General features: G+C 43.0%; 1 protein-coding gene across 1 annotated transcript in view; it reads right to left on the bottom strand.

Annotated features, from left to right (window-relative positions):
- Positions 1-16970, bottom strand: part of LOC138286353 (uncharacterized) — a 1286679-nt gene that overhangs the window by 1046556 nt on the left and 223153 nt on the right. Inside the window, exons 32-33 of the mRNA XM_069226509.1 lie at positions 16624-16833; positions 15369-15504 (exon numbers count right to left, since the gene is read on the bottom strand). Of these exons, the coding sequence (XP_069082610.1) occupies positions 15369-15504; positions 16624-16833 (346 nt within the window). The remainder of the gene's footprint in view (positions 1-15368; positions 15505-16623; positions 16834-16970) is intronic.

The following is a 16970-nucleotide window of genomic DNA, read 5'->3' as shown; positions in this document are numbered from 1 at the left end:
CACAACATTTTTAAAAATATCAGATTTGTTGCAGGGATGATGTAATATTACCGGAACCATGAGCCATGTATACTTCATTTTGGTGTTAAATCATAGGTTTTACGGGTCAAGTAGTCCTATACAGAAAGAAAATAACTCCTCACAGTAACCCTTCTGCCATTTTTCAAAATGGCGGCTCTATAACAATGTGTTTTAGTTATCATATTGGTAATTTATTTTTTGTTTCAGGTTTTCCGTTGATTCAAATGTGTAAACATGAGCGAAGCAGGTGGTAGCGAGGATCTTTGCTTCCTGACAGAGCTTTGCTAACTACAAAATGGAAGGACTCCAACAAAGAAAAATGTGTCATATGCCAAACTAATCTCAAAGAAAAGCTAACATCAACTGCGGCTGGAGAGAGGAGAGTTTGAAATGCTGCAGCAAGTTCTCAAAAGATTGAAACTGATGGGTGAAGAGGATCAAATATGTTATCATTGTAACAAGTGCTACAAGTCGTATACAATGGAAAATACCCTGGAAAATAAATATTAGTTAAAAATGAGCAGAAAACAGTGAATCACAACAATCTGAGTCTTCTGAGAAAGTAACGACAACCAAACCCAATGCCCATCCACTAAGAGGATCGATGGCTGCCCCTTGTCCACCTCTAACAACTGATCAGAAAGCAGAGGATCTTCAATGTGTTATCTGTGGTTTAGCCAGATCAAGGGCGAAAGGGACTGACGAAAGAGCAAAGTACAGAGTATGTGAGTCTCAATGGGCAAACATGTTTTTATCTGCAGCTAGTTAAGTTTGCACTCTTTGAAAAGGCAGAGTTTTAAAGCCACTTTTGAGTGCTGGCTACGGGTTTACACTCAGTGAGATCAGCGAAATAATGGTCAACATTGATGAAACTGTATTGATCCATAATAATGAAATTAAGATTTTTCTGGTGAGAATGTACAATGACAGAATTCATTTTTGTTTGTTCTAACAAAAAGAATAAACCACTTATGGTGTTCTCAGCTGATTTAACTCCTGAAGTTCTTACTGCCAAAATAAGATCACAGGATGCAGTAAAATCAGCAGGAACCATTTTAAGAAACATCCTGAAGAATGTAGATTTTGGACTTAATGACATATTTTGTGATGCTCCAGAGCTCCGCAAATCATGGGAGTCAACAAGAATGCCCGATGTCCTCTTAACAATTTTTACATCATTGTTTAATATCAGCAAGGCAACACTGTTACAAACTAAAGTTCTTGAGTTCAGAACCGAAGCCGACAACATTGATGATGGCTTTAAAGATATAAATGAAGAAGTGGGAGACAATCCCATGAACCAATAGGCTTATGCTGCTCAAATGTACTGTCTTTTCCAAATCCCTTTTTATGAATTACATCACGGCAAAAAGAAGAGTCTGCTACACATGGTGAATGCCGATGCAACCTATGACAAGTGTAAAAGTAGAGAGCTAATCACTTCAATGAATAGGATTGGTGTAGCAACAAGTTATAATGACATAGTATGGAGCAGGTACTTGTTAGCAGTTCATGCTGTAAAATCTTGTGAATCCAATAGCACATCACTTTCAAGTCACTTTGCCAGGAAAGGATTTACAATTGCTGCTTTTGATAATTTTGAAGATAGCTCTTCTTTGTCTGGAACATCCAGAACACATGATACTGCCATGGTGCCCTTTCTAGACTATATAAATGAAGTAGCTGCTGGCAAAACAAACTGTCAGGTGTAGGCATAAACAAACAAAGCTTCAAACTTATAACCCAACTGCCTTGCCAATGTGTGCAAAATCACTACAAGCCATCAACACGTCCCAGTCTACCAGAAAGTTTCAAAATGCCTGAGGACATGGATCTTCTTCTAACTGATGCTGCGGTCCGCAAAGCTGATTTAATTGAATTTATCATATTGCTTATTTGGTGCAGACTGAAGGATGAAGACAAGCCAGTTCCTCCTTGTCCTCGAATTCATGCTCTGATCTCCCAGAATACCGTCCCACTGAAGAAGGTTAGGTTTTTACCAGTAATACCATCTCCGGTCACAAACTATGCAACAGTATACACAGCTCTAAAAAAAAATCCAAAATGCGCATGCTAAGCTTGAAGACCAGTCTATCCTGTCAATTTTCTGCAATGAAGGTGTTTTCCATATTGTAGCTGAGTTTTTCTTATGATCAGCCCAGTAGAATTGGATGATCTTTATCCAATGATGGGCATTTACCACATGACAAACGTTGTGTTGCGGTGTGCAGGAAGTTATCTCAGTGAATCTTTGGAAGCAAAACTGTCCAGTCAGTATTGAGCAGAACTCATTATATTTGTTTGTTACAAGGTATGCTAATATCTGAGGCTATAGAAACATTGCGTTGGAATGCTTTCTGGAACAAGAATGACAAATTAGGTTTTGCATATCTTATCTCAGAAGTGAACAAGGCACAGGGTGCACTTCATTCAAATTACATAATGCAAAGCCAGACAATGTTCAATACCCTCAGTTCAAAATTAGAAAACCTGGAAACCAAGTTCATAGAGATTGTCAAAGAATGTGAAGAAAAATCAGAACTTTGCAAGTACTGGGAATATTTTTACACACAATAGCTCTAGTGAAAAACTTGGTACATGCTGATCAGGAAAGTGACTGGGAGCTGCACGTGAAGACTGTGGAGTCACTGATTACTGTGTTTCGCAAATTCGATTGTATAAACTACCAGAGATATGGGTCCTGGTATTTGGAAAGAGTGAAGAAGCTAGAGGTGGAAAAACATACATCTACAGAAAATTAATCCAAAGACATTTTGTGATGAAAGACATAGAGCAAAGGTTCAATGCTGTGACTCCAGATATGAAACTGGAACAGACGAATCAGAGATCACAGAAAAGCTCCAAGGGAATTGTTGGTCACGCACATAAAAGTGAATGTGCTGCTCAATGGCAGCTAGTTTACCATGAAGTCCTTTCTATTTGCAATGTTTTCAGAGAGATGACCAATTCAAATTAATGGACCATCATGAAATTTTTCCTCATCACAAACTTGTGGGAAAGAGAGGGGAACATTTTAATAAACATGTTGACAGTTTTCTTCATTTCCAATAAACATGTTATTTGATCGAGACGCTGCAACCAAACCAGTGAAGCACAAACTCGTACAAGAGGTAGAAAAAAAACTTTCACGGGAAGAATTTCAGTTCAAAAAGGTGTTCTCAGTGAAAACTGATGTTGTTGTGGATTATATGTCGCAACTGCGATTGGTCAAGATTTCATTCATGCAAAACTTTGGAGTGGTCGTTCAGACTTTAAACAGATATCAAAGTCAGTGTGCACCTTGCAAGAACTGCACATTGTCTTTGACAGTTATCTTGAACTATCTGTCAAAGAATGTGAGAGGTCAGACAAATGTCTACAAGTGGAACAATTAACCTTGCCTGCATCAAAAATCTGACACCTACACCTGTGCAACTTGATAAATTCTGGTCATCAACATCGGACAAGAAGAACTTGGAGATGCTAACTTGCCAAAACGTTGCTAATGCTTCAGATTTCCAATCATTGCAAGTTGGTGCGTGCAGAGGTATATTCAAAAGGTGCAGGCCATATTGTTCAAGAAATTTAACCTCAAATTGGAGGAAGCAGACCTTTGTGTTGTGCAACATGTTGAGTAGGCTGTTCGAAATGGTTCCAATTGAGTCATTGTACTGTCAAATGACGCATATGTTATTGTGCTACTTAGATTTGTTGCAATGTTCATAAGTCAAGGATTGCCAGAGTTATGGATATGTTATGGAACAGGCGAGAAAAGACACTTAATCCTGTGTCATATTCTTACAAGAAACTTGACCCAGAGATGCCCAGTGTTCTTATCAAGGCACATATTCTTATGGGGGATGACACTATGAGCAAAACTGGTACACAGCTTGGAGCTTTAACTGCTGAACCTGTGAAGTTTCTAAAAGGATTTGCTGAGACAGAAGAGGAATGTGACTTTAAAGACGTAGAAAAACAAGTTCTGACTGTCACACATTTGACGATATTTGGTACAATGAGTTCAAGAGATCAGTCCCACTAAGTGACCTTCCATCAATGTCAAATTCTGTGCGTGGACACATTAAAAGAGCATTCTAATTGATCAGAAGATGTGTAAATGTTTTGGATTATGCATATGAAAATAGGTTACTTACCCGTAACTGCAGTTATCCAGTATTAGTATCTTTCATAGAGTCACATGCTTGAATCATTCCCCGTCGAAGTGGGAGTTCCACTGTACCATAATAAAGCAGCATGTGAGACCTATAATAGGCTATAATGGCAGTAGGCCATCAGTTTAATAAAATCTCTATGTCCTTTTTAAAAAAAAAGAATCAAACTTGAAATGTGACCAATCAGATGTAGGAGGCTGGCCTGGCTTGTAGTGGGTACCAGAGGTACCTACACCTTGTGCCAGGTCCAGTTATCCCTTATTAGTGTAGAAGAGGTGTTTCTAGCAGCTTAGGCTGATAGAAGGTAGCTATGGCAAAGCAGCTTAGGCTGAACTAGGAGACATGTAAAGCTCCTACTATACCACGTATATCATATGCACAATATCATAAGAAAACACAATACACAGAGTTACTAAAAATAAAGGTAATTTATTTTTATGACAATATGCCAAAAGTATCTCAGTGAGTACCCTCAGTAAGAAGGTAATATATATACACAAGATATATGTACACAAACCAAAATTAGGTAAGTAATGGCAAGAAAATTAATGCAAACAGTGTAGATTGACAATAGATTGCAATAGGAGCACGTAGGTATAGGGGCAACACAAACCATATACTCCAAAAGTGGAATGCGAACCACGAATGGACCCCAGACCTATGTGAGCTTGTAGAGGGCCGCTGGGACTGTAAGAAAACAGTGGGGGTTAGAAAAATACCCCACCCCAAGACCCTGAAAAGTAGGAGTAAAGTGCACCTACTACCCCCAGAGAGCACAGAAGTCGTGATAGGGGGATTCTGCAGGAAGAACAAACACCAGCAATGCAACAACAGTGGATTTCCGGACCTGAGTACCTGTAAGACAAGGGGACCAAGTCCAAAAGTCGCGACAGTGTCGTGAGTGGGCAGGAGCCCAGGAAATGCCAGATGAAGATGCAAGGAAGCTGCCACCAGTTGGAAGAAGCTTGGAGTTCTGCAAGAAAGAAGAGGACTAGGAACTTCTCCTTTGGAAGACGGATGTCCCATGTCGCGATGAAGCTTGCAGAGGTGTTCCCACGCAGAAAGACCGCAAACAAGCCTTGCTAGCTGCAAGGGTCGCGGTACAGGTTTTTGGGTGCTGCTGTGGCCCAGGAGGGACCAGGATATCGCCTTTTGGAGGAGGAGACAGAGGGGGCGCCCAGCAACTCAGGGAGCCCTCACAGAAGCAGGCAGCACCCGCAGAAGTACCCTAACAGGCACTTAGAAGAAAAGTGAACCGGAGTCCACGTTAAGTCACAAAAGGGAGTCCCACGACGCCGGAGGACAACTCAGAAGGTTGTGCACTGCAGGACGGAGTGCTGGGGACCCAGGCTTGGCTGTGCACAAAGGAAATCCTGGACGAGTGCACAGGAGCTGGAGCAGCTGCAAATCACGCGGTACACAGTTTTGCAGTCTAGCGTGGGGAGGCAAGGACTTACCTCCACCAAACTTGGACTGAAGAGTCACTGGACTGTGGGAGTCACTTGGACAGAGTTGCTGTGTTGCAGGGACCACGCTCGTCAGATCGGGAGAGGGGACCCAGAGGACCAGTGTTGCAGTCTTTTGGTGCCTGCGTTAGCAGGGGGGAAGATTCCGTCGACCCACGGGAGATTTCTTCGGAGCTTCTGGTGCAGGGTGAGGCAGGCTACCCCCAGAGCATGCACCACCTAGAAACAGTCGAGAAAGCCGGCAGGATTAGGCGCTACAATGTTGCTGGTAGTCGTCTTGCTACTTTGTTGCGGTTTTGCAGGCGTCCTGGAGCAGTCAGCGGTCGATCCTTTGGTAGAAGGTGAAGCGGGAGATGCAGAGGAACTCTGGTGAGCTCTTGCATTCGTTATCTGAAGAATTCCCCAAATCAGAGACCCTAAATAGCCAGAAAAGGAGGTTTGGCTACCAAGGAAGGAGGATTGGCTACCAAGAGAGGTAAGAGCCTATCAGAAGGAGCCTCTGACGTCACCTGCTGGCACTGGCCACTCAGAGCAGTCCAGTGTGCCCCCAACACCTCTGTTTCCAAGATGGCAGAGGTCTGGGACACACTGGAGGAGCTCTGGGCACCTCACCTGGGAGGTACTGGTCAGGGGAGTGGTCACTCCCCTTTCCTTTGTCCAGTTTCGTGCCAGAGCAGGGCTGGGGGATCCCTGAACCGGTGTAGACCGGTTTATGCACAGATGGGCACCATCTGTGCCCATCAAAGCACTTCCAGAGGCTGGGGAGGCTACTCCTCCCCAGCCCTTCACACCTATTTCCAAAGGGAGAGGGTGTAACACCCTCTCTCAGAGGAAATCCTTTGTTCTGCCTTCCTGGGCCAGGGCTGCCTGGACCCCAGGAGGGCAGAAACCTGTCTGAGGGGTTGGCAGCAGCAGCAGCTGCAGTGGAGACCCCGGAAAGGCAGTTTGGCAGTACCCGGGTTCTGTGCTAGAGACCAGGGGGATCATGGAATTGTCCCCCCAATACCAGAGTGGTATTGGGGTGACAATTCCATGATCTTAGACATGTTACATGGCCATGTTCAGAGTTACCATTGTGAAGCTATACATAGGTAGTGACCTATGTATAGTGCACACGTGTAATGGTGTCCCCGCACTCACAAAGTCCGGAGAATTTGCCCTGAACGATGTGGGGGCACCTTGGCTAGTGCCAGGGTGCCCACACACTAAGTAACTTTGCACCCAACCTTCACCAGGTGAAGGTTAGACATATAGGTGACTTATAAGTTACTTAAGTGCAGTGGTAAATGGCTGTGAAATAACGTGGACGTTATTTCACGCAGGCTGCAGTGGCAGGCCTGTGTAAGAATTGTCAGAGCTCCCTATGGGTGGCAAAAGAAATGCTGCAGCTCATAGGGATCTCCTGGAACCCCAATACCCTGGGTACCTCAGTACCATATACAAGGGAATTATATGGGTGTACCAGTATGCCAATGTGAATTGGTAAATTTAGTCACTAGCCTGTTAGTGGCAAATTTGGAAAGCAGAGAGAGCATAACCACTGAGGTTCTGGTTAGCAGAGCCTCAGTGAGACAGTTAGGCATCACACAGGGAACACATACAGGGCACACACTTATGAGCACTGGGGCCCTCCCTGGCAGGGTCCCAGTGACACATAGACTAAAACAACATATATACAGTGAAATATGGGGGTAACATGCCAGGCAAGATGGTACTTTCCTACATCAGGTGCTAGCACCATCTAGAACACTCTCAAGAGAGGGTGATTCTCTCATGTTTTCAAGCACAAGTGGAAATAATATCCCTAATCATAAGGGAAGCCTCTCAGGGGAGGAGGGTGGGTCGCATGTGAATCTATGAAAGATACCAATACTGGATAACTGCAGTTACAGGTAAGTAACTAATTTTCTTATCCAATATTGGATCTTTCATAGATACACATGCTTGAATCAGAATAGCAAGCAGTATTGTATGCAACTGAAGGTGGGTAGAGTACAACATATTCATATTAGTCTATACAATATACCCATCACCCAGAATCAGCTCCACAAACCAGTGTGGTCTGGGCCATTTCAGGGTTATCAAGATGAGTCGCCAGTGCTCCATTTCATCGTACTGAGAATCCTGGGAAGGAATGGGAAAGGGGGAAAAATGTATGCATAGATCCCAGACCATCGCATTGAAAGGGCATTCCCCCTCCACCCCAGGAGTGGGTATCGCCTGGCAAAGAACTGGCATTGGGTGTTCTTGTCTGTCGCAAAGAGATCTAATGCTGGTTTGCCCCAGTGCGGGAAGATTTTGTCCACTTCTCATGGTAACTGTAATCTGTTCTGCTGAGTGTGTCTGCCTGAGTGTTGTCTAACTGTAATCTGTTCTGCTGAGTGTGTCTGCCTGAGTGTTGTCTACGCCTGACACATGATCGGCTTTAAGAGAGATTTTGTGAATCATGAGCCAATGCCAAAGAGTTTGCACTTCTTGAGAAAGGGAAAGAGATCGGGTTCCTTCCTGTTTGTTTATGTAATACATGCTGTTCGTGTTGTCTGTACGAACCAGCACGGAGGAGTATCTTATTCGTGGTAGAAAAGCTTGCTTGCTGTAGGCTGCTACAAATGGCTGGCAATAGGCCTGATGGTAGGAGGGCCTGTATTGGGATAGGGATGAAAATTGTTGAGGTCGCTGGTAGCCACCTCTGTAAAAAGGGAAATCTCTCCCCCTGGCTCCTTGAAAGGGCACCTTCTTGAACTGCAAAGCTCCAAGAGACCTGGCAGTGCCTTTGTCTATTTTAATAGCCAATATTGTGTCATCTATGTGCTTGCCAAATAAGGTTTCGCCATTGTATGCCAGATCCAAGATGTTAGATTGGATCTCTGGTCGAAAGGATGTGGCCTTCAAAAATCCTTGGTGCCGTAAAATCACTGCTCCGGCTAACTGGCAGAAGCCTGTGGGGGCGATGTCTAGGGTGCAGTCGATGATCTCGGAGGAAGTACATTCGCCCTCCTGCAGTATCTTCTTCGCTTCAGATCTTTTGTCCTCCGGGATGAGGTCAATCAAGCTGCTGACAGCTGACAACATCTGGAGGTCATACCGCCCTCCGATTGCTACTCTGTGGACTGTACGGACAGTGATGGCAGACATAAGGGAGAACCTCTTGCTCACATTGTCTATACATCTGCCTTCCTAATCTGGTGGAGCAGATACTGGAATGGAAGGGTTCTTGGAGCGCCTTCAAGCAGCCTGGTAGATAGGCGAATCAGGCTTGGGATGGCCAATTAAACAAGCCACGGAATCTTTCATGGCCTTATACTTTTTATACAGGTGAGATGGAACTGGAGGAACCGTAGCTGGATCCTTTATAATTTTAGGCCCCTGCTCCAGATGTGGTCAATGAGGGGATGACTCTTGCAGATCTTCCGGTCTGCTCCTTAAAATCATGAAGAAAGCATTCTGATTGAGAAACAGAAGCTGGACGATGAAAAAGTGTTGTAGCTCTGTCCATTAAGTTGTGGAAACCCCGATGTCCTCCGGGGGACAGTCTGAGGGGTAAGGGGGTGGAGGAGATGGAGTAGGCGCTAAATAGTTATCCCACTCGCCATGATAATGTTGTGGCGCAATAATCTTTCCCTCTTCTCTCTCTTCTTCTGAGGAGGCATCATCCTCCCTAAGAGGTGCAGCAATGGTTAAGGCTGGTGTAACCCTACGTGATGATGGAGGAGGAATGTTCTTTGGTGTTCTTTGGCGGTGCGACGGTGTGAAGTTGCGGCGGTTGCTGCTGATCCTGGTTAGAATCGGAGAACCTCCTTCTATAGTCTTGCAGCATGGCCTGCAAATCCCGCACTAGAGAGGTAAACATCTCTACAACCTCATGTCTGGGTCGGGAATAATCATAATGTTCATACTCTTTGCAAGCGGAATATAATAGGGCTCGTAGTGCTGGTCACCATATTCATTGTCGTCGTCATCCTGAACTTGAACTTGTGAGGGGCTGTGTGTATCTCCAAAAGGTCCCTCATACTCACAGTCTTCCCAATCTAATAGGTGGCTTGGAAGTATGGATAACACTTTACTTGGGAAGGTTTCCTCCAGATGCAAAGCAGTTTTTGTGACTTTGACAATCTTAATAGTTGTAGCCTCCATGGATGACAACGTAGAGGGTGTAATAGTAAATTGTGGAACTGCAGGTATCATTTGTCTTGTCAACGACGGTGTTGCTATCAATGGTGGTACTGTCAACGACAGCCTCAACGATGGTGGTGTCAACCATGGTCTCGTCGACGGTGGTGTCAACGACGATGGTCTTGTCGATGCCGGCATCGTAGATGGTGGGACCGTCTATGGTAGGCCTGTCGATGATGATGTAGAGATGGTCGACGGTTCTTTATCTTTAGTTGCAGGTTGCTTTGTCAACGGTACCATGGAGCTATATACCTTAGCAGATGAGATGGGAGTTCAATGGCTGTCATTGACTATGTTGCTGACGACTATGGCCTCGTCGACAAGACAGTAGTGATGGTAGCTGTGGCAGCCGTCGTTGACACTAGCGTCAATGGTGGTGTTGTCATCGACTGAGTTCTAAGTGGAGTTTTTGATCTTCACGTCAGGGGTTCAGAAGAAGGAGAGTGGTGGTGAGTCTCCTTTTTATTCAGGAATGGAGTGGAGTGGAGTGTTGTGAGGAGGCTGACTCTGCGGAGACTAAAGGAATTTTCTCCTTTTTGCGAGGGTCCTTGTGGTGGGTTTTCAAACCTTTCTGCTCTCCTCATGAACCACCTGGTCAGATGATCTTGACCTTTTATGGGGCTTTTTAGGGGTGTCACTGTCCTCACCTGAAGAGCTGGATCTCTGGGATCTGGACTTCTGTAGCCACAGAAGCAGTCTTCCTTCTCTGTCCCCCAATGAGTTTTGAGGCGAAGATTCAACAAACCTTACACTCCTTCACCTGATGTTGTGGGTAAAGACAATATAAACAGTCTCTATGTGTGACATCCACTTGCAGTCTTTTTATCCCACAGGACTTGCAGGAACAAAAAGACCTTTTTTTAAAGAATCAGACATTGAAGATCTAGTAAAGTTGATTCTCACGCAAAAAAACTGAGCAGAGCTCAAGGAAACTCCCTTCACATGACGTGCGGTAGAAATTCTGAGGGAATCAGCCTCTCTTGGGAGTGTTCTAGAGGATGCTAGCACATGATTGGTCATAGTTCAAGTTTGGTCCCACTTTGACGATAGGAAATAATTCAAGCATTTGAATCTATGAGAGATCCCATACTGGATAAGTAGACAAAGATCCGTGTGAATTTGGTTGGGAAAATATTGATGGGGTGCTAAAACGTATGGCATTTCTAAAGCCTCTACCCACAGAACTTACATGTACTTGCAAAACCTGTGCTGCAAAAAGATGTCCCTGTCGATATGCTCTTCTCAAATGTTCGACATTCTGCAAATATACCATGAGCGATTGCCGAAACAAATAAATAAAGTGAACTATGAAAATATGTCCCAAAACAGTAGTGATAAACATTATTCTTCTCATATTCAGATCATAAACACTGTTTGGTGCATGCATAAAAGGATTTAAACCAATATTATTTGTTTTGTTTCTATATATGTCTCTTCTATCTCTATTATAGCCGCCATTTTGGAAAATGGCGTAAGAGTTGATCTGAGGAGTTATTTTCTGTCTCTATAAGACTCCCTGACCCCCAACACCTGTATTTTGACAACAAAGTGAACTATATAGGTCTCATGGTTCATGAAATATTACATCTTCACTGCAACAAATCCATCATTTAAAAAAATGTTGTCCAGAAAAAATTGCCTGGATCAGCAATTTCTACCCAAGCTAAATTACTTCTCTAATGATCCAAAAACACAAATCGAAAATGAAAATCTCTGGACAACAATTTTTTTACGGGGGTATATCACGGGGCTGGAATTAAATGGTAAGGATGTGTTTCTGAATGCACATCATAAAATCATGATATTTTGAAAGATTTTCTCTCATCTTCTATCCTCAGCCCATGCCAAGCTGCTGACATACCTGCCTGCTGGAGACTCTTCACCATTTCTAAACTTTTCAACAAACTTGGTGTTTGATTGTAGAAGTATTAGCCAGTTTAGTACTTAGCATTTGCACTGATAGCGACAGCAAATGGCAAGCTTTCGGGCCATCATTCTGATGTAGTAGCATGATGGACCTGTCAGTGCTTTGTTATTGTCCGAAGACAGGCCAGACCCTCAAAAAAGGGGATTGCAGTCTTAACATGTTAGCACTTTTCTTGTCCTTAAAACCTATGGTGAGCATGACAGACGTGGAAAAAAGCCAGGTGATTTTCATCCTAATGAGGTATTTCTAGAAGTAGTAGATGTGCCAAGAGTATTTGCCAATGAAAAAGCAGACTTCAGCTTTGCTCTAACTAAAACTGCTAAACCTGGCCTCTAAATAAGGCAGGGAATATGACATGTAGGTGGCCGGGAAAACCACCAATACTTGGAGGGTGGCCTGTTACGTTCTACTTTTAAGTGATCTCCCTAGAGCCCTCAGGAGCATTTGCCATGATCTAGTCACCAAAATAGGCCAACCCCTGATTGCATACAGCTGGACAGAAGATGGGATTTGGTCCCTGTCAAAGTTTTCCAGCTGCAGTTAGAGAAGTTTTCAGATGAAGAATTCTTTCAGTGGGATCAACCTGGAAATTGTGACTGAGCAAGAATTCAGGGCTATGATACAATGCATGTGACTCTGCACTAGACCCCACCAAGTTCACACACTTTGGTATGACAGCACTTACAATTCTTGCACTGTTTCTTCTGAACTTAATCTGCTGATCTCCATCTTGTTGACAGAACCGAGTTAAGCACAGCCAAGACAGGTTTTCAAAGTCTCATCAATAGTACATCACTCAACTGGGAATTCTTCCTGTAGTTCAGTTATTTCCTCTGGCTGAGACCATCTCAGTTTGTTGAACTCCAGGATCTAGGAGACAAGTTCCCCAGTAGGTACACACCACTAGTCCAAGTAGACAGAGATGCAAGCTGGAAGGTTTAGAAAATGTCTCAGAGTGTTTCCTTTAGCAGGCAAGAAGGAATTCTTCTGAGCAGCAGGTAGGAAGATTTACCTCTCTTCTCTGTTTCACTCCTGTTCTGAAGGCAACATTTTCTCTGCAGTTAATAAAGCATGCATGCATTGATATGGTTCACTAAACCAACCCTGAACTAATTCTCACATTTTACACCAGTACTTTCCAAACAGTATTATGCACTTCTGTTCTGAGTGCTTCACTTACAGCACAAGAAAACACCCAAAGTTCCCAGTAGGTAAAATTCAAAATGATGAACATGCACCTTTGGTTAATCAAGGTTCCCAGTTGAATATGTCAGTGTGATAGCAGGTCTCTCCCACCAAGCTAGTGAAGCTGGCACAGCCAGGCCAGCTCCTCTCCCTGTAGGCCTCTTCCACATGCTGTCACTCTTTTCAATGAGTTACCAGAGGATGTTGTAATTCTTTTGTAGGTGAGAGGAGATGCCTTGATTAACAAATGTACATGTTTAGGTTTTAAGAAGAGCTCTTTCTTGCTGAAGAAGCCAATCACCATTTTGGTACCTAGGCCCAGGGGGATGTTCATGAGAAATTACTAATACATATCACGATCAGGACTTTGGTATTTTAATTCTATAGAGCAGCATGGCAGGAGGCCATTTCATGGGAGCAGTCGCACAAACATATATTTGCAGCTTATAATCTACCTAAGAAATGTGTAGTTTCCAATACTGTAAACTGTTCATTTACCCACTGGCAATGCAATTAATAATGAAAAAAAAAACTAAAATTTTAAGACAATCAAAATAATAAATTGTGGGAGCCTTTAGAGCTTTTCAGGTGGATTGGACCTCTGATTTCCTTAATCCACCTGGGCAAGGGTCAAGCTGTCACCCACTACAGTTACCAAGGAGATTCCTATCACCAACGGGCAAAATCAAGGCTGCATTTTGGCATCGCTTCTATTCAACCTCTACACTGAAGATATGTCATAGGCACTAAAACAAGCTAATCTGATACCACTGAAAATTGGTAATCAAAAGGTCACCTTGCTGCACTACGCGGATGACATTGTCCAGCTGGACAACTCTAAAGTCGGCCTACAAAAAGTGCTAACAGCATTGCATAGCTACAACATGGCAAATAAAATGAAGTCAAATGCTACTAAAACTAAAGTAGTAATTTACGGCGGGTCACCAAAATATCAGCATTTTCCCTGGAAACTGGGGCCACTCACTGTCAGGAACACGGATGTTTACAACTACCTGGGAGCCCGTCTCTCAGCCAAGGAAACGCCCAAAGCCCACCTCCAACATCTGAAGGCAGAGGCCGACTATATAATAACTAGAATATACCAGCTCAGTAATTCAATAGAAAGCGCTTCAGCAAAATTAATCCTTCAAACTCTCAAAGCCACTTTCCTCCCGCCAATCAAGTATGGTCTCGAAACATTTCCTGGTCAATCCGCTGCACTGATAGAAAGGCTCCAGGTAAAACCCTACAAAAGAGTTTTTAAACTGCCACAATATATAAGGGGCCACCTGATAAGGCTGGAATGCAGTCTGGAGGGCCAGCATTGGGCCTTGATGGGGGCCTTCCTGAAATACCACAGGATAGTCACAGCCCTACCCAACACCTTGAAGTCAGTCCACCGCTAAATTTTTGCTGCAACTATGAACCGTTGGTCACAATACCTAACTGCAGCCTTAAACAAGCTCCAAACTGATCAAGCAGAACTGGTCAGGCTGGCCCAATCACACATCGCAATTAAACATGTGCTCAAAAGACAGATAAAAACGCTTTCCCGGGCACGTGATTTGGAAAGAATGAACAAGACACCCGTGCAAAAAGCACTAGCTGCTTCTTATAAAAACAACACACAGCTCTTGACACCACAGCCATATCTTACTTGCCCCATTAGGAAAACCTGCGTGACACAAATCGCTTTTGTAAGATTGCTCGGCCTAAGGACAAAAGAGCTAAACCCGAAATTGAACTCCCTTACCACCATCAGGGGCTATAGTGAATACAAATCTGACACTTTTATTCACCTAATGAGCTGCTGTCTGGCCCTAATGAACGCACATCGCTCCCTCCTAAGACCCCTCTTTCTTCATCACAATCTAAGAACTTGCACGGAGGCATTATCCCTGGTGTTCGCTTTAAAGGAACCTGCTGATCTGGCCAAATTCGGGACGTTCATCAAGCAGCTTCAGGCTGAACTGAAGGGCCCTTAGTCTTTGACTTAGCGTCTGAGAAAGGAAATCAGTCTAGGCTTTTTATTCTTTTAACAATCTATTTTATGATTGCCTCTCGGAGAGGATTTTTTTAAATGTATGTTCGTTTTGTTTTTGTACAACTTCCTTTGTTTGCGAAGATTTTAAGTAATCATGCAATAAAAATGATGATGATGATTTCCTTAATAATTCTTTAATGAGGTGGAGGGGCTGGACTCAAGCATTCCAGGCAAGCACTGCTGTAAACACTAAAGGTATCACATAAGAGGCTGAGCAGTGCACCAGGAATCATTAGCCTGAGCAGCTGTGAGGTCAAAGCATGATAAAGTAATGAAGTTCAAAATCGTGTCAATCACTGTCTTGCAGGGACTATTGGCAGAAATGCTCATAGTGTAGACAATATGAAAAGAAATCTCAAAGACTGTCCATCCAGGCTTACCTCTTCTCATGCAGTTCTGCAGAATATTAGGATTCTCTTCTGCAGCTTTCATCAAGCAGCTGAAATTGTGGTGGACGTCAGCAAACAGGACAGCTTCCTTTGGCATTGCCATTCGCACACCTAGGGTGGAAAATACCTAAATAAAGAGATGCGCACAGTTTAATTAAATGAACCCTTGATAAAGTATTTTTTTAAAGGAATTGTTACTTTTTTTGAGAATGTTCTAAAGTAAAACACGACAATTCAAGTTATTTTCTCTGGCTGATTTTGGCCAGAGAAAATAAGACAGAAAATGACTTCCTGTCCTACAATATCATAATATTGATAGCCTTGCTAAAAAATCTAAGAAAAGAAACACCACCCACCAATGCCATGCCTTTCTAAGAATATATTCCCTTGGTTACAAAACCAACAATTCAAATAGAAAGGATTGCTCCTGAAAGAAGCCTATGTTAGGGTGTAAGAGTTTGCACTGTAAAGAACGCTCCTTTATCACAACAGAAACACATGGTAAAACCTCACGTCTTAAACATTTTATGAAAAACCAATCATCTTTTCAATGTTCTAATTCTGAAAAGATCATTTGTCCAATCCTATTACAGCCAACTCATAGTAATAAATAAAGGATAATCAAATCATCTTCTCTTGAAGGAAAATAATTTGATGATTCGCCCCTTAACATTTACCAAACCACTTATAAAAGCTTTTAAAAAATTTCTGACATTACAAACCTTCAATAGCATCCACTATTCTATGTATATCCCAGTACATTCCTTGAAATATCTATTAGCAAATAGCAGGATAAATGTAAATATTTTTGCTACACCTCATACTGCAGTGATGAGAGAGACCGACAAGTTGTTTGGCGGTGATGTTTGGTTAGCTTGGGTTGAAGGGCAATTCCAGACACTGTCATTAAGGGCGTAATCAATAGGGTGGAGAGTATCCTAAATTGCCGAATTAACTAGAGTTCATCTCTATGTAAAGCATTTTGTAAGGAACTCTCAGTATTTTCAATTACCCTAATTTGTTTTACTTTTTTTATATTATTCAGAAAAAGAAAATCACAAAAACTAGTTTCTCTAGGAAAAAAACCTCACAGCTGTAAATGTCCAAAGCTGTTGTGAAACCAGCAACTATACAGTAATGCTAAGTTAAACATGTGTATTGTTTTTATTGGTATAACTTAAAGAATACTTCTTGCTTTTCAAGGCAAAAACGTGATAAGGTACAAGAGATTTCACATAAGCCCTACCTCTTCCAATTGAGCCCACTTCTCCTGGACAAGAAGCCACAGATGAACAGAGGTCTCAATGACCTGCAGCTTCTTTTGCCACTTGATAACCTCATCCAGAAAAGAACCTGTTTCAGAATAATTCTGCATGGTGGCCAGGACCACTTGATGGTTCTCCAACTCTTCGAATATGCACTCTGTATTTTTCAGCAGCATGACCGTGCCAAGCTCCTAGGGAAAGGTAAACTGGATGAAGTCAGAAAACCAACGAATGTACAAGCCATAAGTGTGTATATAATGTCCACAATAAAAACAGTGGGAGTAGTATAGACCTCTTCACCCCTGGGGATTCATCCGGCCTCCACCCT

This window comes from Pleurodeles waltl, chromosome 3_2 (genome assembly GCF_031143425.1).
Source record: "Pleurodeles waltl isolate 20211129_DDA chromosome 3_2, aPleWal1.hap1.20221129, whole genome shotgun sequence".
Lineage (NCBI taxonomy): Eukaryota > Metazoa > Chordata > Amphibia > Caudata > Salamandridae > Pleurodeles > Pleurodeles waltl.
This window is presented reverse-complemented; position numbering and strand designations above follow the sequence as displayed.